The 19,562-nt window shown below is 42.0% G+C and overlaps 1 protein-coding gene across 7 annotated transcripts in view; it reads left to right on the top strand.

The window, feature by feature from the left end:
• EPHA4 (EPH receptor A4) overlaps positions 1 to 19,562 on the top strand; it is a 149,572-nt gene that overhangs the window by 125,170 nt on the left and 4,840 nt on the right. For 4 of the 7 annotated variants that reach the window (XM_042995412.1, XM_042995414.1, XM_042995416.1 and 1 more), the window contains 9 exons: positions 643 to 701; positions 2,495 to 2,608; positions 2,867 to 3,052; positions 7,441 to 7,502; positions 7,959 to 8,168; positions 10,023 to 10,172; positions 13,625 to 13,818; positions 17,417 to 17,572; positions 17,921 to 18,850. In XM_042995412.1, coding sequence (XP_042851346.1) covers positions 643 to 701; positions 2,495 to 2,608; positions 2,867 to 3,052; positions 7,441 to 7,502; positions 7,959 to 8,168; positions 10,023 to 10,172; positions 13,625 to 13,818; positions 17,417 to 17,572; positions 17,921 to 18,035 — 1,246 coding nt within the window. In that variant the 3' untranslated portion in view covers positions 18,036 to 18,850. The remainder of the gene's footprint in view (positions 1 to 642; positions 702 to 2,494; positions 2,609 to 2,866; positions 3,053 to 7,440; positions 7,503 to 7,958; positions 8,169 to 10,022; positions 10,173 to 13,624; positions 13,819 to 17,416; positions 17,573 to 17,920; positions 18,851 to 19,562) is intronic. The other 3 variants (XM_042995418.1, XM_042995417.1, XM_042995415.1) reach the window with 2 other exon arrangements.

The raw sequence follows: 19,562 nt of genomic DNA, 5'->3' as shown, positions 1-19,562 counted from the left end.
TAATGAGTTTTTTTTCTGGTAGTGGTTTTTGTGGTTGTAGCAACAGGACTTACTATTACTTCTCACATACTGAACACTATCGCCATTTGATTTGTCCATAATTCACCCATGGAAACTTATTTTACTTTGGAATATGTATGGGAAAACTAGCCAATAAACTTATCATCTATCTTCAATAAGAGAAACTGATTCTGGAGATTTGAAATTATATTATAAAATATTTGTTTTATCACCTTAGTTTCTAACATTGTGGGTAAGAGCAGAGACTCTGGGGACACCTGCTTAGTGCAGTTGGTTAAACGTCCAGCTCTTGATTTTGGTTCAGGTCATGATCTCACATTGGTGACATCAAGTTCTGCTGAGGGCTCCACGGCCCTCAGCTTAAGATTGTCTCTCTCCCCTCCCCCACTAATGATTTCTCTCTCTCTCTCAAAAAAAAAGACAGAGACACAATCAGTTCTGATTGTGTTTGAAACCATTATTCACCAGCAAACTTTCCATAAACCTCGGTTTACTTGCCTGTGAAATGTGCACAGCATTTTTATCTGCCTGACTTATATATAGTATGGTAGCAAAGAACTTATCTTGTGGCTTACTACTTTTGAAAATATTGGTGTGTGTGTTTTTTTTTATTTTTAATAGACGGAGTAAATACAGTAAAGCTAAACAAGAAGCAGATGAAGAGAAACATTTGAATCAAGGTACAAAAATTGGATTAAGAATACATTTTATTTTTAGACTCTGTCTCGTGTTTTCAGTTTAGAAATGCCTGCATTAAATTCATGTGGCTATCAGTATTATTGTTCTTTCATAGAATTATCTAAGTAACGTAGTTATTTTCCCCTGAAATAAGTGATTTGGGATTGTTTCGAGTGAGGTTAAAGATGGGGGTTGGGGAAATTTCCTTTCGATTCTTCTTATTCCTTATTTTACTGTCTACCCTGAAAAAGTATCGGTCTTGCTGGTCATTTGTGTAGCTGGGTGACAAGGCTTAACAGGTGACAATTTTTCTCATCTTTGTAAGATACAGTTTTTGGAGAGGAAAAGAACAAGGAACGAACAGTAATCGCTCTACCCCCAACAATATGTGCTGTGGCATTCAGGACTACTAATATCTCTTTAGTGGGTTCTGCTTATTCGGGGGTGGAAGAATAAATTCAGAGAACTGGCCCTAGAATGACTTGACGAGGTAGAAGATTCCTAAGATCCAATAGAACGTTTTGAGATGATGGCGTTGTCCTCTACCTGCCCTGTCCAACGCATTAGCCAGTAGCCACGTGCACTATTGAATACTTGAAAAGTAGCAAATGTGAATGAGGAAGCACATTTTTAATTTCTTTGATTTTAAGTGATTTACATGTAAATAGCAAGGTGTGGCTAATAAGTGCCCTATTGGACAGCAGCACAGGGAGGTGGAAAGAAGAGACAAACTAGGGGTAGGAAGAATCATCTTGAGAAAGATTTTCTTGGCTACAGCATATAAAGCAATAAAGGCTATGGAATGTCTGACAACCTTCCATTTAGTCACCTTATTTTCTTTCTAAAACCATATTTTTTAAAATTTGCATGTGGTATATATATTTTTAAAAACAAACATGACTTTTTTTTTTTTTTTAATTTAAATGAGATGATGAGGACAAGACTGATAGTTCTGGAAAATCAAGGAGATTAGGCCAACCAGTGCCCTACACCCTTTCTGTGCCCCAAAGCCCTAGGAGCTCTGGCAGGGAAAGGAGAGGTCCCAGTAATTACTGATGCTTCTTGCCCCAGCAGCCCTGAATTTCGGCTGCGAGTTGTCTGTGGGGTTTGGCTGAATGACACTTCCTGATATTCTAACCATTCACAACTAGGCTATAACGTTTTCTCCAACTGCAGCTTTCGGATGACCTTCAGTGTCTTTACTTATAACACCTTCTTCCCAAAGCAGAATAAATGTGGAAGCCCAGTACAGAGTGTATATTCTCCAGTCAGCTGGCTAGCATTGTCCCTCTTGTCTGTTTTAACCTAGCTTTCATCTTCCTTTGTTAATTATCGGTCACGTGCTTAATTGGTCCAGATATCGGGCACCGTGTAAATATGGCCGATTAAGAAAGGAAGTTCCCATTATCTTCCCTGAGCAAATGTAGCTGCAGATGGTGGGTGGGACACGAGCAACCGATTTGCACAAAGGTATTCAGCTAACACATTCCAAATTTTCTTGTAGAGACTCTCTTTTCCTCCATGGGATGGGTTGTTTTTAAAATTTCCTCCTTGAAGGGTGAAGACATTCCAGGAAGTCAGTAGAGCTGTGGCCTCTTAAGTAGCTAACAATTCTTTGTTTACCCACTAATGAAAACCAGAGCAAGAGTTTAAACATCTCTGTATGTCTATTGCTAAGTATGTTTGTCATGCTAAGAAAACTTCCTCTGCGAAATATTTTTAGACGCGGACAACTTAAATTCGTTAGCGGTTTCTGAGAAGTATTCTGCCAGCCTGTCACGTGTTTCTTACTTAGGTGTTAGAACTTACGTGGACCCCTTTACCTATGAAGATCCCAACCAAGCAGTTCGAGAATTTGCCAAAGAAATCGACGCATCCTGCATTAAGATTGAAAAAGTCATAGGAGTTGGTAGGTGTTTGAGTGTCTCTCTAATGAGCAAGCCTATTTTCTTTGTGGATATTAAATACACCTATGCGGGTTATACAAACGTGTACGAACATATCGCGCGTACAGGTATGTATGTAAATAGCTGTGTACGTGAAATTCCCTTGATCTATGTAAAACATTAGAGTGCCTGGCATGTAAGTAGCACGCAACAAATGTTAGCTCTTACTTTCATCTTGAATGTGTTTCTGGCCCATCGTTGATTCGTTTTCTCTCCCAAAGGTGAATTTGGTGAAGTATGCAGTGGGCGTCTCAAAGTGCCTGGCAAGAGAGAGATCTGTGTGGCCATCAAGACCCTGAAAGCTGGTTATACAGATAAACAGAGGAGAGACTTCCTGAGTGAGGCCAGCATCATGGGACAGTTTGACCACCCGAATATAATTCACTTGGAAGGCGTTGTCACCAAATGTACGTGGGGCGCTCCTTTTACAAAGCCAAGTTAGAAGCTCCTGGCAAATTAAACGCACATTTTCTTTCCAGGGAAATGACAGATGGAGCAGACCCACTGATTGCTAATGGGAGGAAATCAGTGCAGGACAAGTCATTAATCTTGCAGTCAGCTCTCAATGGGTCTATGGTTTAGGCTGATGCCCTATTTCCAAGGCAGCTTGTGTGAGATTGTAGGGAAATTAATATTGCAGATTTTTGGTCTGCCTCGCCATCTTTCAAACCTTTGCTAGACCAAACTGATTGTCACAGGGTAGGCGCAAGCAGATGGTAAGCAAAATAAAATGTAAGTACTTTTCGTATGGAACACAACAAAAGCTCGCCACGCCTCGTGCTCGAACCTTCAGTCCCAGATGCAGGGAGTGGAATCTTGGAAGTCTATTTACAGCAACACCTGGTTGAACCTTCCTTTTTTAGCCCATTAGCATTCGCGGAGCCTGCGAACCACGCTTCAGTTAAAATACGACCCAGCGCAACAGATGCGTTTTGGGAAGCAAACCCTGAATACATCTGTAAGGCTGGCTGAGACCCATTTTTAAGGCACCACATGGACAGTGAGCTGAAGCGGTTACTACTGAAGGGTGGCTCTGTTCTAGGAGCCGCAGTACCTCCTATTTCATTACACAGCAAAGATCTTATAAGCCCCGGGGCCGTGTCTCCAGGAAGGCCAAGGTTCCTCTCACTTGATTCAAGGTGCCTGTGAGAAGCACCCTCAGTGAACACGTGCAGAGTGGGTAAAAGGGAGCCGTGGGGAGAGAAGAGTAGGTTAAAAGAGTGAAACTTTGGCCATTAGCTCTGGGGTAGAGCAGAAAGTAAGACTCAAGAGCACATCATCTTTTAAGAAGAGACAATAAGGAGGTTCCTAAAAAGTGAGAGAAAGTGTGCCTTCATTCAGAGGTCCTCCTCAAGCTTAAACGTCCATCAGAATTCTGGAAAACGTGTTCAAACAGTTTCCTGGAGCAGGTTTTATTCCTCAGGTGGGGTGGGGCCCATGCGTTCACATTTCTAAAGATCTGGAAGGTGAGGCAAAGGCTTCAGGGCACCGGACTTGGAGGCTCCCGTGTCCACGCCACTGCTAGGAAAGCATGTGATCGTGATCAGTTAGTTGCTCAAGATTTCAGTTTCCTCATCTACAAAATAGAGATGAAAATAGAACTTGCCAAAGAAGGTTATTTTGGATGAAAGACTTCCCGTGTTTAGCATAATGCTTGGCAAATTTAAACAACAGAAAACTTCCCTCAGTGTTAAATGGTAACGCTATGTCTTAAGAAGTACACCTTTCCCCATCATCAGAATCCCTCAAAAACGGAACCTTGGTGCCAAGGGTATATGATTTCCCACCTAAGGCGAAGGCTATGATTAGCACAGAATACGTCTCTTTGCTTTTTAAGATTAGTTTTACAGACAGGATATTTTTCTGTTGCCCGTTGGCCTTCGGAGCTGCCCAGAGCCCTTCACTACCTTAATTGAAAGGTAACATTCTGTTTAAATACTTCTGCAGGGGTCCAGTTTCTCAAAAGGAGGCTCTGTTCAGCTTGGGGTGTTTTTCCGGCTGCAGACAGTGATTTTCGTAGCACCTCTGCAGAAGAGAGGAGAACCAGGGGATCCCTGTATTAAAGTCCCACCGCGCCTCTAAAACCCGTAGCTATTACAGCTGTAACTGTTATAAACGACTGGATGCATTTGCATAATGCAGTTGTCACTGAGTGAAAATGATTTAAAATTTCCACCAGAGGAATTGGCCCCTTCCCCCACTCCACCCCCCTACCCGCCCCCCCCCCCCCCCCCCGCCACGTCCCTGCCTGTTTCAGGGGAGGAACCACCTTCCCTCCGTGAGCCCAGCTGAGCCCCATTTTATAAGCCCCTCTGCTTACGGAGACATTCATCTTTATTTCTCTTGGAGCGCTCATAAAGATTCTGACAAATGGATACTTTTAATAAACAGAAGAAGGAATGTAGAAAAATCGTGAAGACCTGCCAACAGTCAGAGGAGGGAGGCGCGAGGGCACAAAGGTGATGTGGGAGCGTGTGAATTCATTACCAGCAGTTACTTGAAGAACTTTTTAAACTGATGGGGAGATGATACATTCCCTCCACCACCCCTCCCCCCGCAACTCTCTTCTGGGGCTTCTACTCTCTTGTCCACACCTCCAGAGGGATCTGGTGAGGTAGAAGTAGGTGTTAATGCAAGAGAGTCCATCTCACTCATTGGTTGACGGAGTATCTTTTGATTGAGTTGGGTTCATTACCACTCACTTGGATGCATTTGGTCTGTCCGTGGCCGCAGATGTAGAGGGTAAATGAATCTAAGACAGAGAGCTTCGGGGCACCTGGGTGGCTCAGTGGGTTAAGCATCGACTCTTGATTTCGGCTCAGGTCATGACCTCAGGGTTTGTGGGATCGAGTCCCCCACCGGGCTCAAGCACCGAGCCTGCCTAGGAGTCTCTCTCTCTGCCTCTCCCCACACCCTCTGTATTTTCTCTCTCTCTGTCAGAATAAATTAATAAAATTAACTTATTACACATTTGTTTAATAATTTATAAAATAAGTAAAGCAAAGAGCTTCCTATTTATTATATTGAGGGAGGACAGAAAAGGTGTTCAGAGACGACTCCCTCCAGCTGAGGGGAAAGACCGGAAGTGGTTTTCCTCACCCTTTGATCGAAGCCACGACTTCCCCTTTTTCTGCCGGATTTCTTTCATTCATCACTGAAAATAAACTCTCCATGGTATCATTTCCTCATCCAAAAGTTTTACCTCGGAAAGATTGCTTAGACATGATACCAAAAACACAATAAAAAAAAAAATGATTGGGGTTCCTGGATGGCTCAATTTCATCTCAGGTCATGATCTCAGGGTTGGTGAGTTTGAGCTTCCCGTCAGGCTCTATACTGTCTGTGAGGAGCCTGCTTGGGATTCTCTGTCTCCCTCTCACCCTGCCCCTCCTCCCTTCTCTCTCTTATAAGTTTAATAAGTAAACTTTAAGGTAAAAACATTAAAAATAAGTGATTTTAAAAAATGATAACTTGGACTGTTAGGAGATTGAAAATTTCTGTTCTTCCTAATTTTTGCCTCTGAAATAAAGACATTTCCCCCCTCCGCACATCAGAAGAGAGTGTATTCTGGGTGGGAAAGGTATTAAGTTAGGATGGTTACAGGAACTTTCCAGCAGTGACCTACCCCAGTCCATTTTCCCTGACTGAATGTCTAAGTCCAAACCGTCCACAAGTATAGCAATGAAAGTGAATATTTTTGATTTATCAAACGAGCATTTTATTTTCCTCCCGGGGAATCTTTTATGTTCTCTTTGCTTTAACCTTTCCTTTAGTACAATATTGAGGATTTACGTCCCCACCCCAATTCCCTCCCACAAACACTTATTTAAAAAGAAGGAGTTTCAGATCTTGAGTCCATTGCCAGCCATGAAGAAACTAAAGAATGATTCCTATTTCCTAAGTTCCTCAGAAAGAAAACTAAAGTAAAATAAAAGTATTGTCCCCCCCCACTTCTCCCAAACCTTAAATTCATTTTATTCTCTTTGCTAAAAACAAACACACACACACACACACACACACACAAACAGGTGAAGGGGAAGCAAGGATATTCTAGTGCTGAATTAACTTGTCTCCGTTGAAATAATTTCCTGCAGCTCTTCTCTGATTTTTGGTTTTTTTTTGTTGTTGTTGCTGTTGTTGCTGCTGCTGAAGTTGTCCGCTTAAAAGACCAAATAGGATAACTTTTTTTATAGATAGGAAAGGGAAAAGAAAGGAGATATCTCCCGATCTGAGTAAGGTGGCGTTGGGGCGGGGGGGTGGGGAGGAGAGGGGTTAATATTGTGCATGCTTGAGCTTTAAGATGTGTCTGAGTAATGAAGTATCCTGCGTAGTTACTGCTCTTAGAAACTGGAGTTTCTCTAAATAAGTAAAAAAGTTTCTCTGTCCATTGATTCCTTTGGCATCACACAAGTGGCTCTTCTGGGGACAAAATAAATTAATTATCCTAAAGATTTTTTTCGCCTTTAAACAGGCCGGCCCATTTATCTTCTTCCCCTTTTGCTCGAGAGAGCAATTATCCATTCATGTGCTCCCTGGATACCGGAGGCCACTTTAGTTAAAGACCTTGTCAACAGGCCACCCAAAGGGTTAACCTTCCAGATGGAATTTAAACCTACCCGTCCTTTTAATATTTCATTCCTAGCTCCCCACAGCTGAGGCATAAGCTTGGCTTGTTTTAATTAAATTAGATCGCACAAGACAGGTGTCTTGGCAGTAAAATTGTGCACAGCCCATTTTTATCTCATTAACTGCAGTGCTCATCAAGGGTTTGTGTTTTTCTTTCTGAAAACTCTAGGTAAACCAGTAATGATCATAACAGAGTACATGGAGAATGGCTCCTTGGATGCATTCCTCAGGGTACGTGACTACTTTATATTAAACCCAAGAATGTCGGTATTTAGAAAACTCTAACAGACTCCTTGTGTCCATTCTGTTTAGTTGTATTCATGGAATTTTTTAATGGGGCAAGGGAAGAAGAGGAGAAATAGAGAATGATGTGATTTTTAAAGGCTATTAAATAATCCATGTTCAATGAGGGTGGTATTTGATTTATTCTTGCATTGTGGGGCTATGTGAGCCGTAGATTCATTACAGTTGGATAATTTCCATCTACCACAGGAAGCAAACCCAGTTCTTAGGATACACTCTACTAGTGAATTAGTGACTTCGGTCAGAAAGGTCCGGAAATAGTGTGGCATTTCACTGCATGCTTGATACAGAAATCAAAAAAGATCTAAGTAATAATAAATGCTTTGGTGAAAATTAATTTGGCCTAATGCTAATGAGATTTTTCCTCATTCCTTTCCTATGCAGAAGAATGATGGCAGATTTACTGTCATTCAGCTGGTGGGCATGCTTCGTGGCATTGGGTCCGGGATGAAGTATTTATCGGATATGAGCTACGTGCATCGAGATCTGGCTGCCCGGAATATTCTGGTAAATAGCAACTTGGTCTGCAAAGTGTCTGATTTTGGCATGTCCCGAGTACTTGAGGATGATCCGGAAGCAGCTTACACCACCAGGGTAAGGAGGATTTGCGACCTCTGGGTTTTGAGTCTGATGAAACTGTTCCTCTTTTCTCACTTTGATGTTTAAGCCCTTTGTGATTTTGTAAGTTTCCTCATCCTTCAGAGCCTCTTCATATCCACGCATTCATTTTCAAGCTGTATTTCTGAGAGGGATTTTGAAACCGCCTTAAGATGTGTGACTGCTTTAAAAACTGCAAACTAGAGCTTTGAGTAATTATTGTATTTATTACACTTAATTTTTCTTCTTTTCCTCCCTTCCTTCCTTCCTTCTTGTTTTCGATTTTCCATTTGATTCTTTTCTATTATTAAAAAGTCTTCTTATTTTAAACAAGGTAGAGCAGTGTTTCTAGTTGGTTGGCCACTGAGTCTGAGGATGTGTATACAGCATTTATAAATCATTTACACTGTGCAAGGAGTTTTCAACTTTAATGGCCTTTGTTTTACTCCTGGTAGATAGGCCGGATTAGGGCACGGTTAAGAGTTATCAGTATACAGTTAATGGCTATCCTCTCTTAGCTGGACAATCTGAATATAAGATACTAATGGAAGAAACAGAATCCTAAAAGTGTTTGGCCATTAGGGCTGGGCACTGCTGAAATCAACGGAAAGCAGACATTTTCCACTTTGCATTTACAATCCTAAGCATTGTTTTTGTTTGTTTGGTTGGTGGGTGGGTTTCTTTTTTTTCCCTGGTAGTGTTCTATGGCCGTGGCTCCAGCTTTGAATCTTACACATATATCGACTTTTGAATTCTAAGTCCATTCATGTAAGAAAGAATGCATCTTTGTGAATACTGAAGATCTTGTATTTTTACCAGTTAGTTGGAGAGGAAGATTAAAGGAGGCTTTGAGAATGATACATTTACGTAGATTAAACCTTAGCCAACTAGTTAAGGAAGGTGGAAGGCAGCACAAGCGTCCTTCTGTATAGAACAAGTAGAAATGTAACACGCTGGGTTTTCAGTGTTTCAGTCACACTGCAGTGAATCAATGTAGTTTCTAGTACTGTTTAGTGTCTTGTTTAGTAGCCTCAGTAAAGCAAGCTTTCAAATGATGCTCTCTGGAACCACTGGAGTCTCAAGTTAAGTTGTATTAATTTCCCCAGATGGAACCTTAGGCAATTTGAAACTTGATTAAAAACACCTTTCACCTAAGTGTAATAACCAAACAATAGACATTTGGGGCAAAGAAAAAAAAAAAAAATCAAGCACCAATTTTAAACTTTTTCTGGGTAATAGTCCATTCCTTTGCCACGTTTGCAGGTGCCCTCCCTCCATTAAAGTCAGTAATGACATTAGCATCTGCTCCTTGTCTTTCTCTAAGAGCCTGTGTAATGTATTATCTTCTAACCATGTTAAGCATCTTTCTCATGCTATATAAAAGTAGGACGGCAGTGTGGAGGATAGAAAATTTCATATTTAACTTCCTTAGTTCATGACTCCAGAAGCAATGTTAACTATCGCCATTGTGCTGCTGGGTGAGAGAATTCAGCAAGAAGTCAAAGTGAGCGTCAGCTACGCATCCACTGATATACCGTAATAACATATGCATGTTGTAAATCCTGCGATTTCCTTTCTCCTACAATATCGCCTGAAGCAGGACTCAAATAGGTAGGCTCTTTAAAAAATAATTAAACAGATTACTTGTTCACTGCCCTGTGACCAAAGAAAACACATGAGAAGTGTCTCAACTTAGAAGACTAGTTAAAATAAACAAGTCTCTTATTATTGTTGGGAGAGCTATCTCAGGAATGCTGTCGTCCTGCTTGGCAAACAGTAAGAACATTCAGGGACTGAAATGGCACATCAGTGATGTACTTAGGGAATAACTTACGGCTCGAACGTTCACAGGGTGGCAAGATTCCTATCCGGTGGACCGCGCCAGAAGCAATTGCCTATCGTAAATTCACATCGGCGAGTGATGTATGGAGCTATGGAATCGTGATGTGGGAAGTTATGTCCTATGGAGAGAGACCCTACTGGGATATGTCCAATCAAGACGTGAGTCTTTATGTTCTGAAATATATGTCTCTGCACTGAGATTCAGGAAGGATCGCATCAGTCTATGATGGAGTAGGCTTGAGCTTGAAATGATACATGAAACTCAAGATTCTCGATACAAATGTGTGTGATACTCTAGTTAAACCTCACAGTCATGGATTTCAAGGGCCAAAATTACGTCGCCTAAATGGGGGTAGCATGAGAGACCAACTCAGCAGATCTATATTTTTATCTCTAAATTTATAGATTTATATTCGGGAGCTTTATCTTTTACGTGATTAGTGCTCCGATCCACAGTGGCATACGATTCAACTTTGATTTCCAGGAAAATACAAGGATATATGAAAAACGCAAATTTCACATGGGAAAAAATGGACACCAAGGGTTTATCTGAAGGGAACTAGTGAATATTTTAAAGCTGGCATAGTTGTAATTAGAGCTTGCCCCTTGAGGACTCTAAAATAAAGCTTCACTAAATGACCCTTTGTAAATTATGCACATCCCTTTAAATGTACCATCTGGACTACTTCGTAAGGGAGTATCCACAATGCCTGCAATTTCAGAAAAGCATTCAATAATGACACTAATAAGATTCCAGAGTAATAGAATTTAATTACAAACATCTCCAGTGAAAAAGAAGGAAAAAAACAAAAAAGCAAAAAACTTGGACCAAGGGGTCTTCCCAGAACACTTGTTAGTTATATGTGTGAAGTAAAATATTAGCACACAGGGCTGACAAAGGCGTGGCCTTCAATTTCTCAGTAAAAATTACAGCTTAGAAAAGAATCTCCTTTTCAAAAATTTTCTCTGATGTGGAATGCTACCTGACCATCTGCTTTGCCTTGAAACAACAAGAAGTTGCACAGCCTTGGCTATTAGATGAAGAACTCGAGAAATCGGATGCTGGTTGCCTTATCGATAAAATAACGGTCAGAGCAATAGAGAAACTAACGCACTCCACGGCGAGGGGCGCAAAAAAGAATTCGCTAGCCAGATTAAGAGGAATGATGGTGTTGACATTGTGTTATCTGTTAAGTTATACAGAAAAGTTCATAGCAGATAGGAAGAAGGCCAGCAGCTAGCATAACTAGTAGGTAATTGCAGGCTGGAAAAAACTACAGAAGTGAGGGGTGTGTAATGCGTTGTTTGATGTGATTGTGCTACAGACACCTTCCAGTACCTACCTTGTAACAACATTTGTTTTCGGATTAGAGACTTGGAAGGACAAAAACAACCTAAATGAGCAAGTAATGCATACCTTGACTCCTTTAACGATGTGATACTTAAACTCTCTTTCAGTTGGCGGCCGTGACCAAATGCTCAGAAGAGCAGCGACTCTCAAGATCCTGTCCGTTTCCCTGCCCTGAATATTTTCAGACCCACGGTTTTGGCAGTTTCTATATTACGTTAAAATAATTTTTATTGTTTTAAACTTTGCAGTTGTCTGGTTTTCTCCGCGAGGAGCATTTGAAGCCATTTCTCTCCCGCAGATCATGTCGACCTGTCGTTCCCGTGTGTTTGTCTCCATTGGGTTCTGCGTAGGACAGGAATCGATAGGAAATGTAACCGGGAAATCACTTTCATGAGTAGAATTCATTTGGCATATGGTGAATGGACTCAAAATAACTGTCGCAAATATGGCAAACTTACCAAGTTTTTTGTTTGTTTTACTCTTCAGCCCCCCCAAAAGCATTCAGCAGTAAACTGAGAAAATATGCTTTGTTAACCCACAAGCCATCTTCCAAGCTGGCAGTGGAGAGGGAGCTAATGAAAGAGTATTAAGCAGTCTGAGGGTTCATAGCAAATTGTGTTATCCTGGCGTTAGCCCAATATTTCTCTCCTTCTCATCAATTCAATGTAAAATGTTGTCATCAAGTCTAGAGTCAACACCATGCACCTGGGAAGATAAAAGGAAGTCAGAAGATCAAACTGACTTCACGTAATTGCCAGAAATAAAGAGACTAATGTTTAGTAAGATAGCATGTAGAAGTCTACTCTAGGAGGAGTAGTAAATAATACGAATACAACAGGATGTTGGCAAAAATACACGGGAGAAAAAGGATCAGGGGGCTTAATAAATCACAAGAGGACTGTCAAACTGTGTGCCAGCTGAAAAGACAATAATCATACTGATACATAGAAACTGGACCCAGCTGAATTAACTGTTTGCTGTGGAAGGCCAGTTGTTGAACAGGAAATATAAACCCCACTGCGGGGTGAATCCAGCGTGGCCACTGAGATGGCTAGAGCTCTGGGTGTTTCATTAGCAGCTACCCATTTTGATAGAAACCAAACGAAACTGATTTAAAATGAATAAAACTTTTTAAAAAATCTCCAGACCAAAAAAAAAAAAAAAAGGACTTTTAGAATTTCATCGGATTCCCATAAATGATGCTAATGTGTAGCCAAGAAATTATGAAATACTCCCCCCTCCTTAAATTTGGCATGAGTCCTATGATATTCCATTACTGGGATTCATACCCTAAAGATGGGGGGCTTTGCAAAAGGCCGATAAGAAAACTACTGTAATACCTGTGAAGACAGATGCAAAAATTTTGAATGAGAAGAAAGACTGTTAGAGAGTTAACTCACGTCTTATTACGCAGGGAGAACTCTGGGCAATGAGACAATTACCGTCTACCATTATAACTTCTTTCCTTAGATGTGGAGAGGTCCCCTTCAGAATGTGAATGCTCGAAAAGAATTTTTTTCTTTTTTAATTTTCTTTGCTACTACTTTTTTTTTTTTTAATCCACTTACTAACACCTTTTAACAGGGCCAACTGTCAGACAACTGAGACGCAAGAATGTGATGTGGGGTTGGTATATTGGTGTATTTTGGTTTTCCAAAAGGAAAAATGGTTGGCCATGTGGAGGGTTTGAGGAGAGTGCTATTTTAGAGAGAGGGAGCGTCTTCTGGATTGGGAGGTCTGGAAGGAGGGCTCCTGTACTGACCCATGAGCTGTCTGTGCAAGAGGATACAGACTTAAAATGAGACAACGAGACGTTCATCCTGGACGCAACTGTGAATGCTTCTGAAGGAAGATCTGTAAGGCGAGGCTAGAGTGTCTTTCGTTACGAGGGCTCAGAGGATGCTGGATAGCAGGAGGAGGAGGGCGGTCACCACGTGATCTCCGAGAGCCAGCCCAACACCAGGCTGTTGACCTGATTGTGTTCTAACCACTTCGGAACACTGATGCGTTCTTCACTTTAGAATTTCAGATTGGCATTGCCTGTCATCTGAGAACAGCTCATGGCAACAGCTGGCTTCCCTGTCCCGTTGCCAGCAACACTCGGGTCCAGCTTTGGCTTCTGCGAAGAAATTGGTGCTGTTCCCATGCTCGAGCTTGCCGGCAGCTGAACGTCCAGGGGATCTTGCGGGTCGGGAGGATGGACCTCTGACAGCAGCTTCCCCTGGCCGCTTAATATATAGCGTTCTGTTTTCTCTGATAGGTGATTAAAGCCATCGAGGAAGGCTACCGGCTACCTCCTCCAATGGACTGCCCCATTGCACTCCATCAACTGATGCTAGACTGCTGGCAGAAGGAGAGAAGTGATAGGCCGAAATTTGGGCAGATTGTCAACATGTTGGACAAACTCATCCGCAACCCCAACAGCTTGAAGAGGACGGGGACCGAGAGCTCCAGGTCGGCCATGCCTTCTTAATAGTGATGTATGATATAATACATTAGAGGTGGCAGGCGAGCGGTGGCTCACTTTTAATTTCTGCCTTTTAGTCAGAGGCCACTGCACAGCTCTCTGCAGCCTGGGTGGCTTCTGTCTCAGTTAATGGAGTATTTATGGTAGTTTTGTTCACCATTTCGCAGAGCCTAACACCTGTCGGGCCTCAAAAAGTAGTACGAAAACAAACATAAAAACAATTGAAAAACCCAGCAACAAATAGCTAAAGTGCTTACTTTATTATGCTGGACCTGAACATTTAGGAAGAAAGATAAAATGTACTTTGGGAAGACATTCAGGTCACTAGATGCTATACTTGGGGAAGGGAAAGGAACACTGGATTAGTAAAAAATGAGGAATAGAGGACAGCTCTTCATGCACTGTTTTTAAATTTTTTGTTTAACATTTATTTATTTTTGAGAGACAGAGAGAGATAGAGCATGAGCGGGGGAGGGGCAGAGAGAGAGAAGGAGACACAGAAACTGAAGCAGGCTCCAGGCTCCGAGCTGTCAGCACAGAGCCCGATACGGGGCTCGAACCCACAAACTGGGGGATCGTGACCTGAGCCGAAGTCGGATGCTCAACCGATTGAGCCACCCAGGCTCCCCTCTTTAGGCACTGTTTTAGGTTGACTTCTAAAGGGTTATAGGCGCATACAAGCTTACAAAGCACAAAATTCATTCGGTTTCAGTTCCTAACATTTCTCTTTACTGAGTCTTTCAAGAGTAGAAGGAAGCAGGACCAAAATAGAAACTGATCAAGTTGCAAAGCATATGGCTGAATGTTTGAGAAGGGTTTTAAAAATGAATATAATTGAACCATCTGTAAAATAGGTAGTTGTTCCATTGGAAAGGGCAAAAGGAAGAAGCGTGATCAGTCCAGAAGGAAGATCCCAGATACTCCCGAGTGCTCGTAATTCAATAGGAACTTTTCAACCTGAAGACGGAGCCTCTCTGGTGTTAAGATTCCGGATACCTCGATAGCGGTCCCACCCCAAAGAGTATAGACCGCCCTTGGTAGTTAAATGATTTAAATGAAGACTAGCGTAAGATAATCAGCTGCTTCGAGCCTGCAAGAAGTAAGGTATCTACTCACCTCCAAATCTGCAATTCTCCAAGGCTCCTCTTTTATCATGACGCTGAGTTAAAAATTGGAGGATTTTTTTTTTCCCACAATGTCCAAGACCTTCCAGTCTCGGTCAGTGCAGGGAGCTCCCCCTCCAGTCTTCTGCAGACTTAGCCTAATGGTTGCGGAAGAGAAGGTATATACGCTGATTATTTCAATGCACGAAGAATCTGGAAGAAGCAGCAGAGACACCCTCTGTTCTCTTCTGGGCTTTCAGATCCCTTGGCATTTGCCACAGCCCAAGAGTTTAATGATCAAGCTCTTCTGAAAGAACACTTAGGATGGTCTAAGTTCACATCTTATTTCTGCCACTTGATAGCCAAGTGACCTAAAAAAAAAAAAAAAAAAAAAATTTTTTTTCCCCTAGCATCTCCAGGCTACTTTTTGTTCTTCAATTCTCCGATATCCAGATCAATTCTGGCCTCTTCTATTCCAAGGTGAATTTCCTCCAGCTTTTAGGTCTCCAGCTCCGGATCCCATGAATTTTGTCTGAGGGTCCTAAGGCTGGTTCATTGGTATTTGGTGCTTCTCCTGCTGGCATAAACTCTTCGGCCACTGATATTGCATAATGTGTGCTTTGTACAATTATGCAGAACAAACTGAGAACAGAGTTATTGGATATACTTTTTAGAATTCTAAATTCTTCTCGCTGATGGTACTTCGGTAGCTTTGATGCTGATTACTGCTTGCTGATAATGGGATGTAGTATAACATTGTATGTGATTCAGCACAAAATTAGGCAGATGTCATGGTGTTCCACAGAGAGCACAAAGACTTCCAGAGCAAGTTTGCAAATAATCCTTAGAGTTCATTGATAGTGAATGAGGTTATTTTCATCCTAAGGTCATTTTGACCTTGTCGGGTACCTAGAGCCTACATGTTGCCCTATTCATGCTCTTGGCTTAAAGTTAGAAACGCAAACTATTGGTCTTGTCTAATGATGAATATTATTGATAAACATGAACACTAATGTCTAAAATTCTATGTGATGTTACTTGTTATTGGGGGAAGAGTTAAATCTTGATTATTCTTGTCATAAAAATTCACACAATTTTACTCAGAAAATTAGACTTAATTGAAATAACGGACATAAAAATTCACAGTGGCAAGCTACGATTTGGACACAAAACTGATTGATAAAACAAGTCTTGTTTAAAGTAGTTACATAAGAAAGAATTTGTGCAAACCAAAATAACAGGTAAAAATTATAAAATAAACAATGGAATTAGATTAATTTTGCCATGCAGAAAATTAATCAAGGCATTATACCGACTTAATTTTGTTTTCGCAAGAGAATATATTCTTTTTGGCTAAAAATTCAGTAATGATGATATTCCTATTTAAACATTTCTATGTAAGCAACGCAGCCTCAGGAGGAAAATTAGGTCAGAATGTGAAGATCAACCCCATTCTATAATTTCTAGGGAAACGGGAGCTCCAGGAAATATAATAAACAAGTAGCCGTGTTGCTCTACAGGTGATTAAAGGTGGTATAAAATACCTGGTGAAGGTCTACCCAATAATTATTAAGTAGTTTGATGATAAAGAGGACTATGTTTCTCTTGACAATAATTATTGTATTATCAGTATCACGAGGAATGGCAAAATTCCCGCCTTGAACTGTAGTCACTCTTGACAATGACCTGACGTAAGACACCTGGCCTGAGAAATGCGTAGACTAAGAAATAAGTTCATAAAAAGTGCCTAGAGTTCATTGAAATGATTATTTAAGAGCCCCAGCAAGGGAAGACGAGAAGCGCATTCCGTAATCCACGCGGTGATCAAAGTGGCCATTCTTCCTTCCCGTCTTGGCACACGTGGTGGTCAGGCATGGGCTGATTAAAGAGGGCATTAACTCCCTGCTGTCCCCAAGTTTGTTTGAATGCACTGAGCCTGCCTTGCAGACCTGGCTGGGCGCACGCTGGACTTGAACTCTTGCTGTTTTCTCCGCTCCATCAAGTCTGGCGAGTTGCAAGCTCACAGTGGTTTTTTTTTGTTTGCTTTTTTTGTTTTACTCCTACTTCACTAGGGTTTCCATAGCTGCTGTCCTGAGGTATGTAATAGTGCTGGCAGGAATTTCCCTCTTCCTGCAAAGACTCAACGGGTATCAGCCACAAGGTCTCCCCCAATCTTTCCCCCCAGGCTGAGATGCGAAAAGACTGGGATGATCCTCAGTATCCCAAGAGGTCCCCATGAAACAAATGTGGGAAGTGGAATCAAGGGCAGAGAGGGCGATTGATACATGTTTTAGTGACTTTGTGAGATGAGGGGCAAAAAAAAAAAAAAAAAAAAACATCACACGATGACATTTGACAACAGGCCGTCCTCCAAAAAGCCCGTCCTTGGCATTTCAATGCCTATCTTAGGCAATCTGACTTCTGAGTCTTGCTGTCTCGCTGATGGTTCTCGTCTGTCCACACTTTCTCGTTCCACCGCCAGACCTAACACCGCCTTGTTGGATCCGAGCTCTTCCGAATTCTCCGCCGTGGTATCCGTTGGCGACTGGCTCCAGGCCATTAAAATGGACCGGTATAAGGATAACTTCACGGCTGCCGGCTATACCACACTAGAGGCTGTAGTACACATGAACCAGGAGTAAGTACTCAGCGATGTAACACCAAAGGGTAAATCTAGATTTAATAGTATTTGCCGTTCTTGCTTTGAGCTGCATTATCATCCTACTCATTAAAAAAAAAAAAAAAAAGAAAGAAAGAAAGAAAAAAACTGGAATGCCTTTCATTTTGATCGCGTGTAATTTTTGCACAGCCTCTCGAGCACCTACATTGTTGCATTAAATCGCTTAATTAGACATTAGAACATACCTGCCTTGTTGTGCCGTATGAGCTGTGGCTGATTCCAATGTGTGTCTGCATGAAGCCCCGAAACGAGATTCTCGGCCCTCATGCCTTTTTCTCTCCCTCTCACTTCTCCCCCTACATCCAGTGACCTGGCAAGAATCGGCATCACAGCCGTCACACATCAGAATAAGATTCTGAGCAGCGTCCAGGCGATGAGAACCCAAATGCAGCAGATACACGGCCGAATGGTTCCTGTCTGAGCCAGCGCTGTCGAATAAACTCAGAACTCTTGAAATTAGTTTACCTCATCCATGCACTTTAATTGAAGAACTGCACTTTTTTTAACTCCGTCTTCGCCCTCTGAAATGAAAGAAAAAGTGAAATACCTGCAACGTCGCCCGGTGTACAGATTTTGCTGAGATCGCGGGGCTTACGGAAATGACAGACCGTCGCTTGAATCGAGACCTGGAACCCATTGTGTCTCAGAAGTACTCTGTCCGTCACCAGTTTGTAAAATACACGTACCTGTATAAATAGAACACCACCTCCGGGTTTTGATGAGTCTTGGCTGACAGACACTGAGCTTCTCTGAGACATCCTTGATCCTCTCTCCATTTGGAATTACAACTACAGTATTTTGTTTGTGGTGTAAATGACCGTCCTCTTGCTCTCACCGGAATGAATACCATGCCCAGGAACATTTGGGAAGGACTCAGTCGTAGCTTCTAAGGCTTGGTTCTTACCACGGAAAACAACCTAGGTGAAGACCGCGTAGCTCATCGGGCCACCTGGTGGCTTATGGTGACCTGAAAGTCATCATAAGGGGCTGGAAAGAAAAGGAAAGTGGATTTTTAAAAATAAAAATAATAAGAATGATAATAATAAAACCCAAACACCTCCCCGTCACTGGACAAACAAGGTCTGTTTCTTTGGGCCTGAGGCTGTGCCATATAAAGTCGTATTTTGGGACTCTACAAACTTCTTGTAACTACCTTATGGATAGTGGACCGTGACAATCTTGAATAGGGAACTTTCACACTTCCCTCCTTTAAAGAAGCAAACCCAGACCTACAAGGTAAGGCAAAAGAATCCGCAATGGATCTTTCTCCAGTGAAAACTCTTTTTTTTTTTTCTTTTTAACTCGATCCAACTTGAAACACCAACCAATAAATATTCTTTCATGACTGTCAGGCAGTTAGGGGTTCTTTCAGGATGTTAGTCCTCTCTTGACTGTGGGAGTAGAGACCGGTATGGAAGCCAGTAGGTTCTTCCCTGTTGTTCCTTCGGGAAGAAGTGAAATAGGAACCATATGAAGTCAGGTTTCGGAACATGGCACCTAGACCCCCGCTGGCTCTCTCTCACACTGAGTTCCTTTTACCCTTTGGTGCCCGTCATTCAGGCCACAAATACTTCCTACCTTTGGGGTGCCAAGTAATCACCTCTAATCTGGGATCATGCCTCATTCTTTGGAGACTTGCTGCAGTTGAGAAATCCTGGAAGGTCCGTCCATTATTCTTATTTTCTGCCCTGCTCCTGTAGCCCCGGCACCAGACAGGGTCAGCCAGGGAGGATTTACCTCGAAGTCAGGAGTGAGACTTGGAACTTACCTTGATGTCCTCGCTATTAGAATGTGACCTACTGGAAAACATGGCTTCTCATCCGTAAGGGCCGTGAGCCTTAGATCCTTCTATTTTAATCCCGGAATTTTCCTCGTGAAACGTGAATTAAATGGCTTTGTTTATTGTCAGAAACAAACGACCTAACTCTTTTTGCCTGGACGGATTTTA

This window comes from Panthera tigris, chromosome C1 (genome assembly GCF_018350195.1).
Source record: "Panthera tigris isolate Pti1 chromosome C1, P.tigris_Pti1_mat1.1, whole genome shotgun sequence".
Classification (NCBI taxonomy): Eukaryota; Metazoa; Chordata; class Mammalia; order Carnivora; family Felidae; genus Panthera; species Panthera tigris.
Note: the sequence above shows the minus strand (reverse complement) of the source record. Positions and strands in the feature narration are given on the sequence as shown.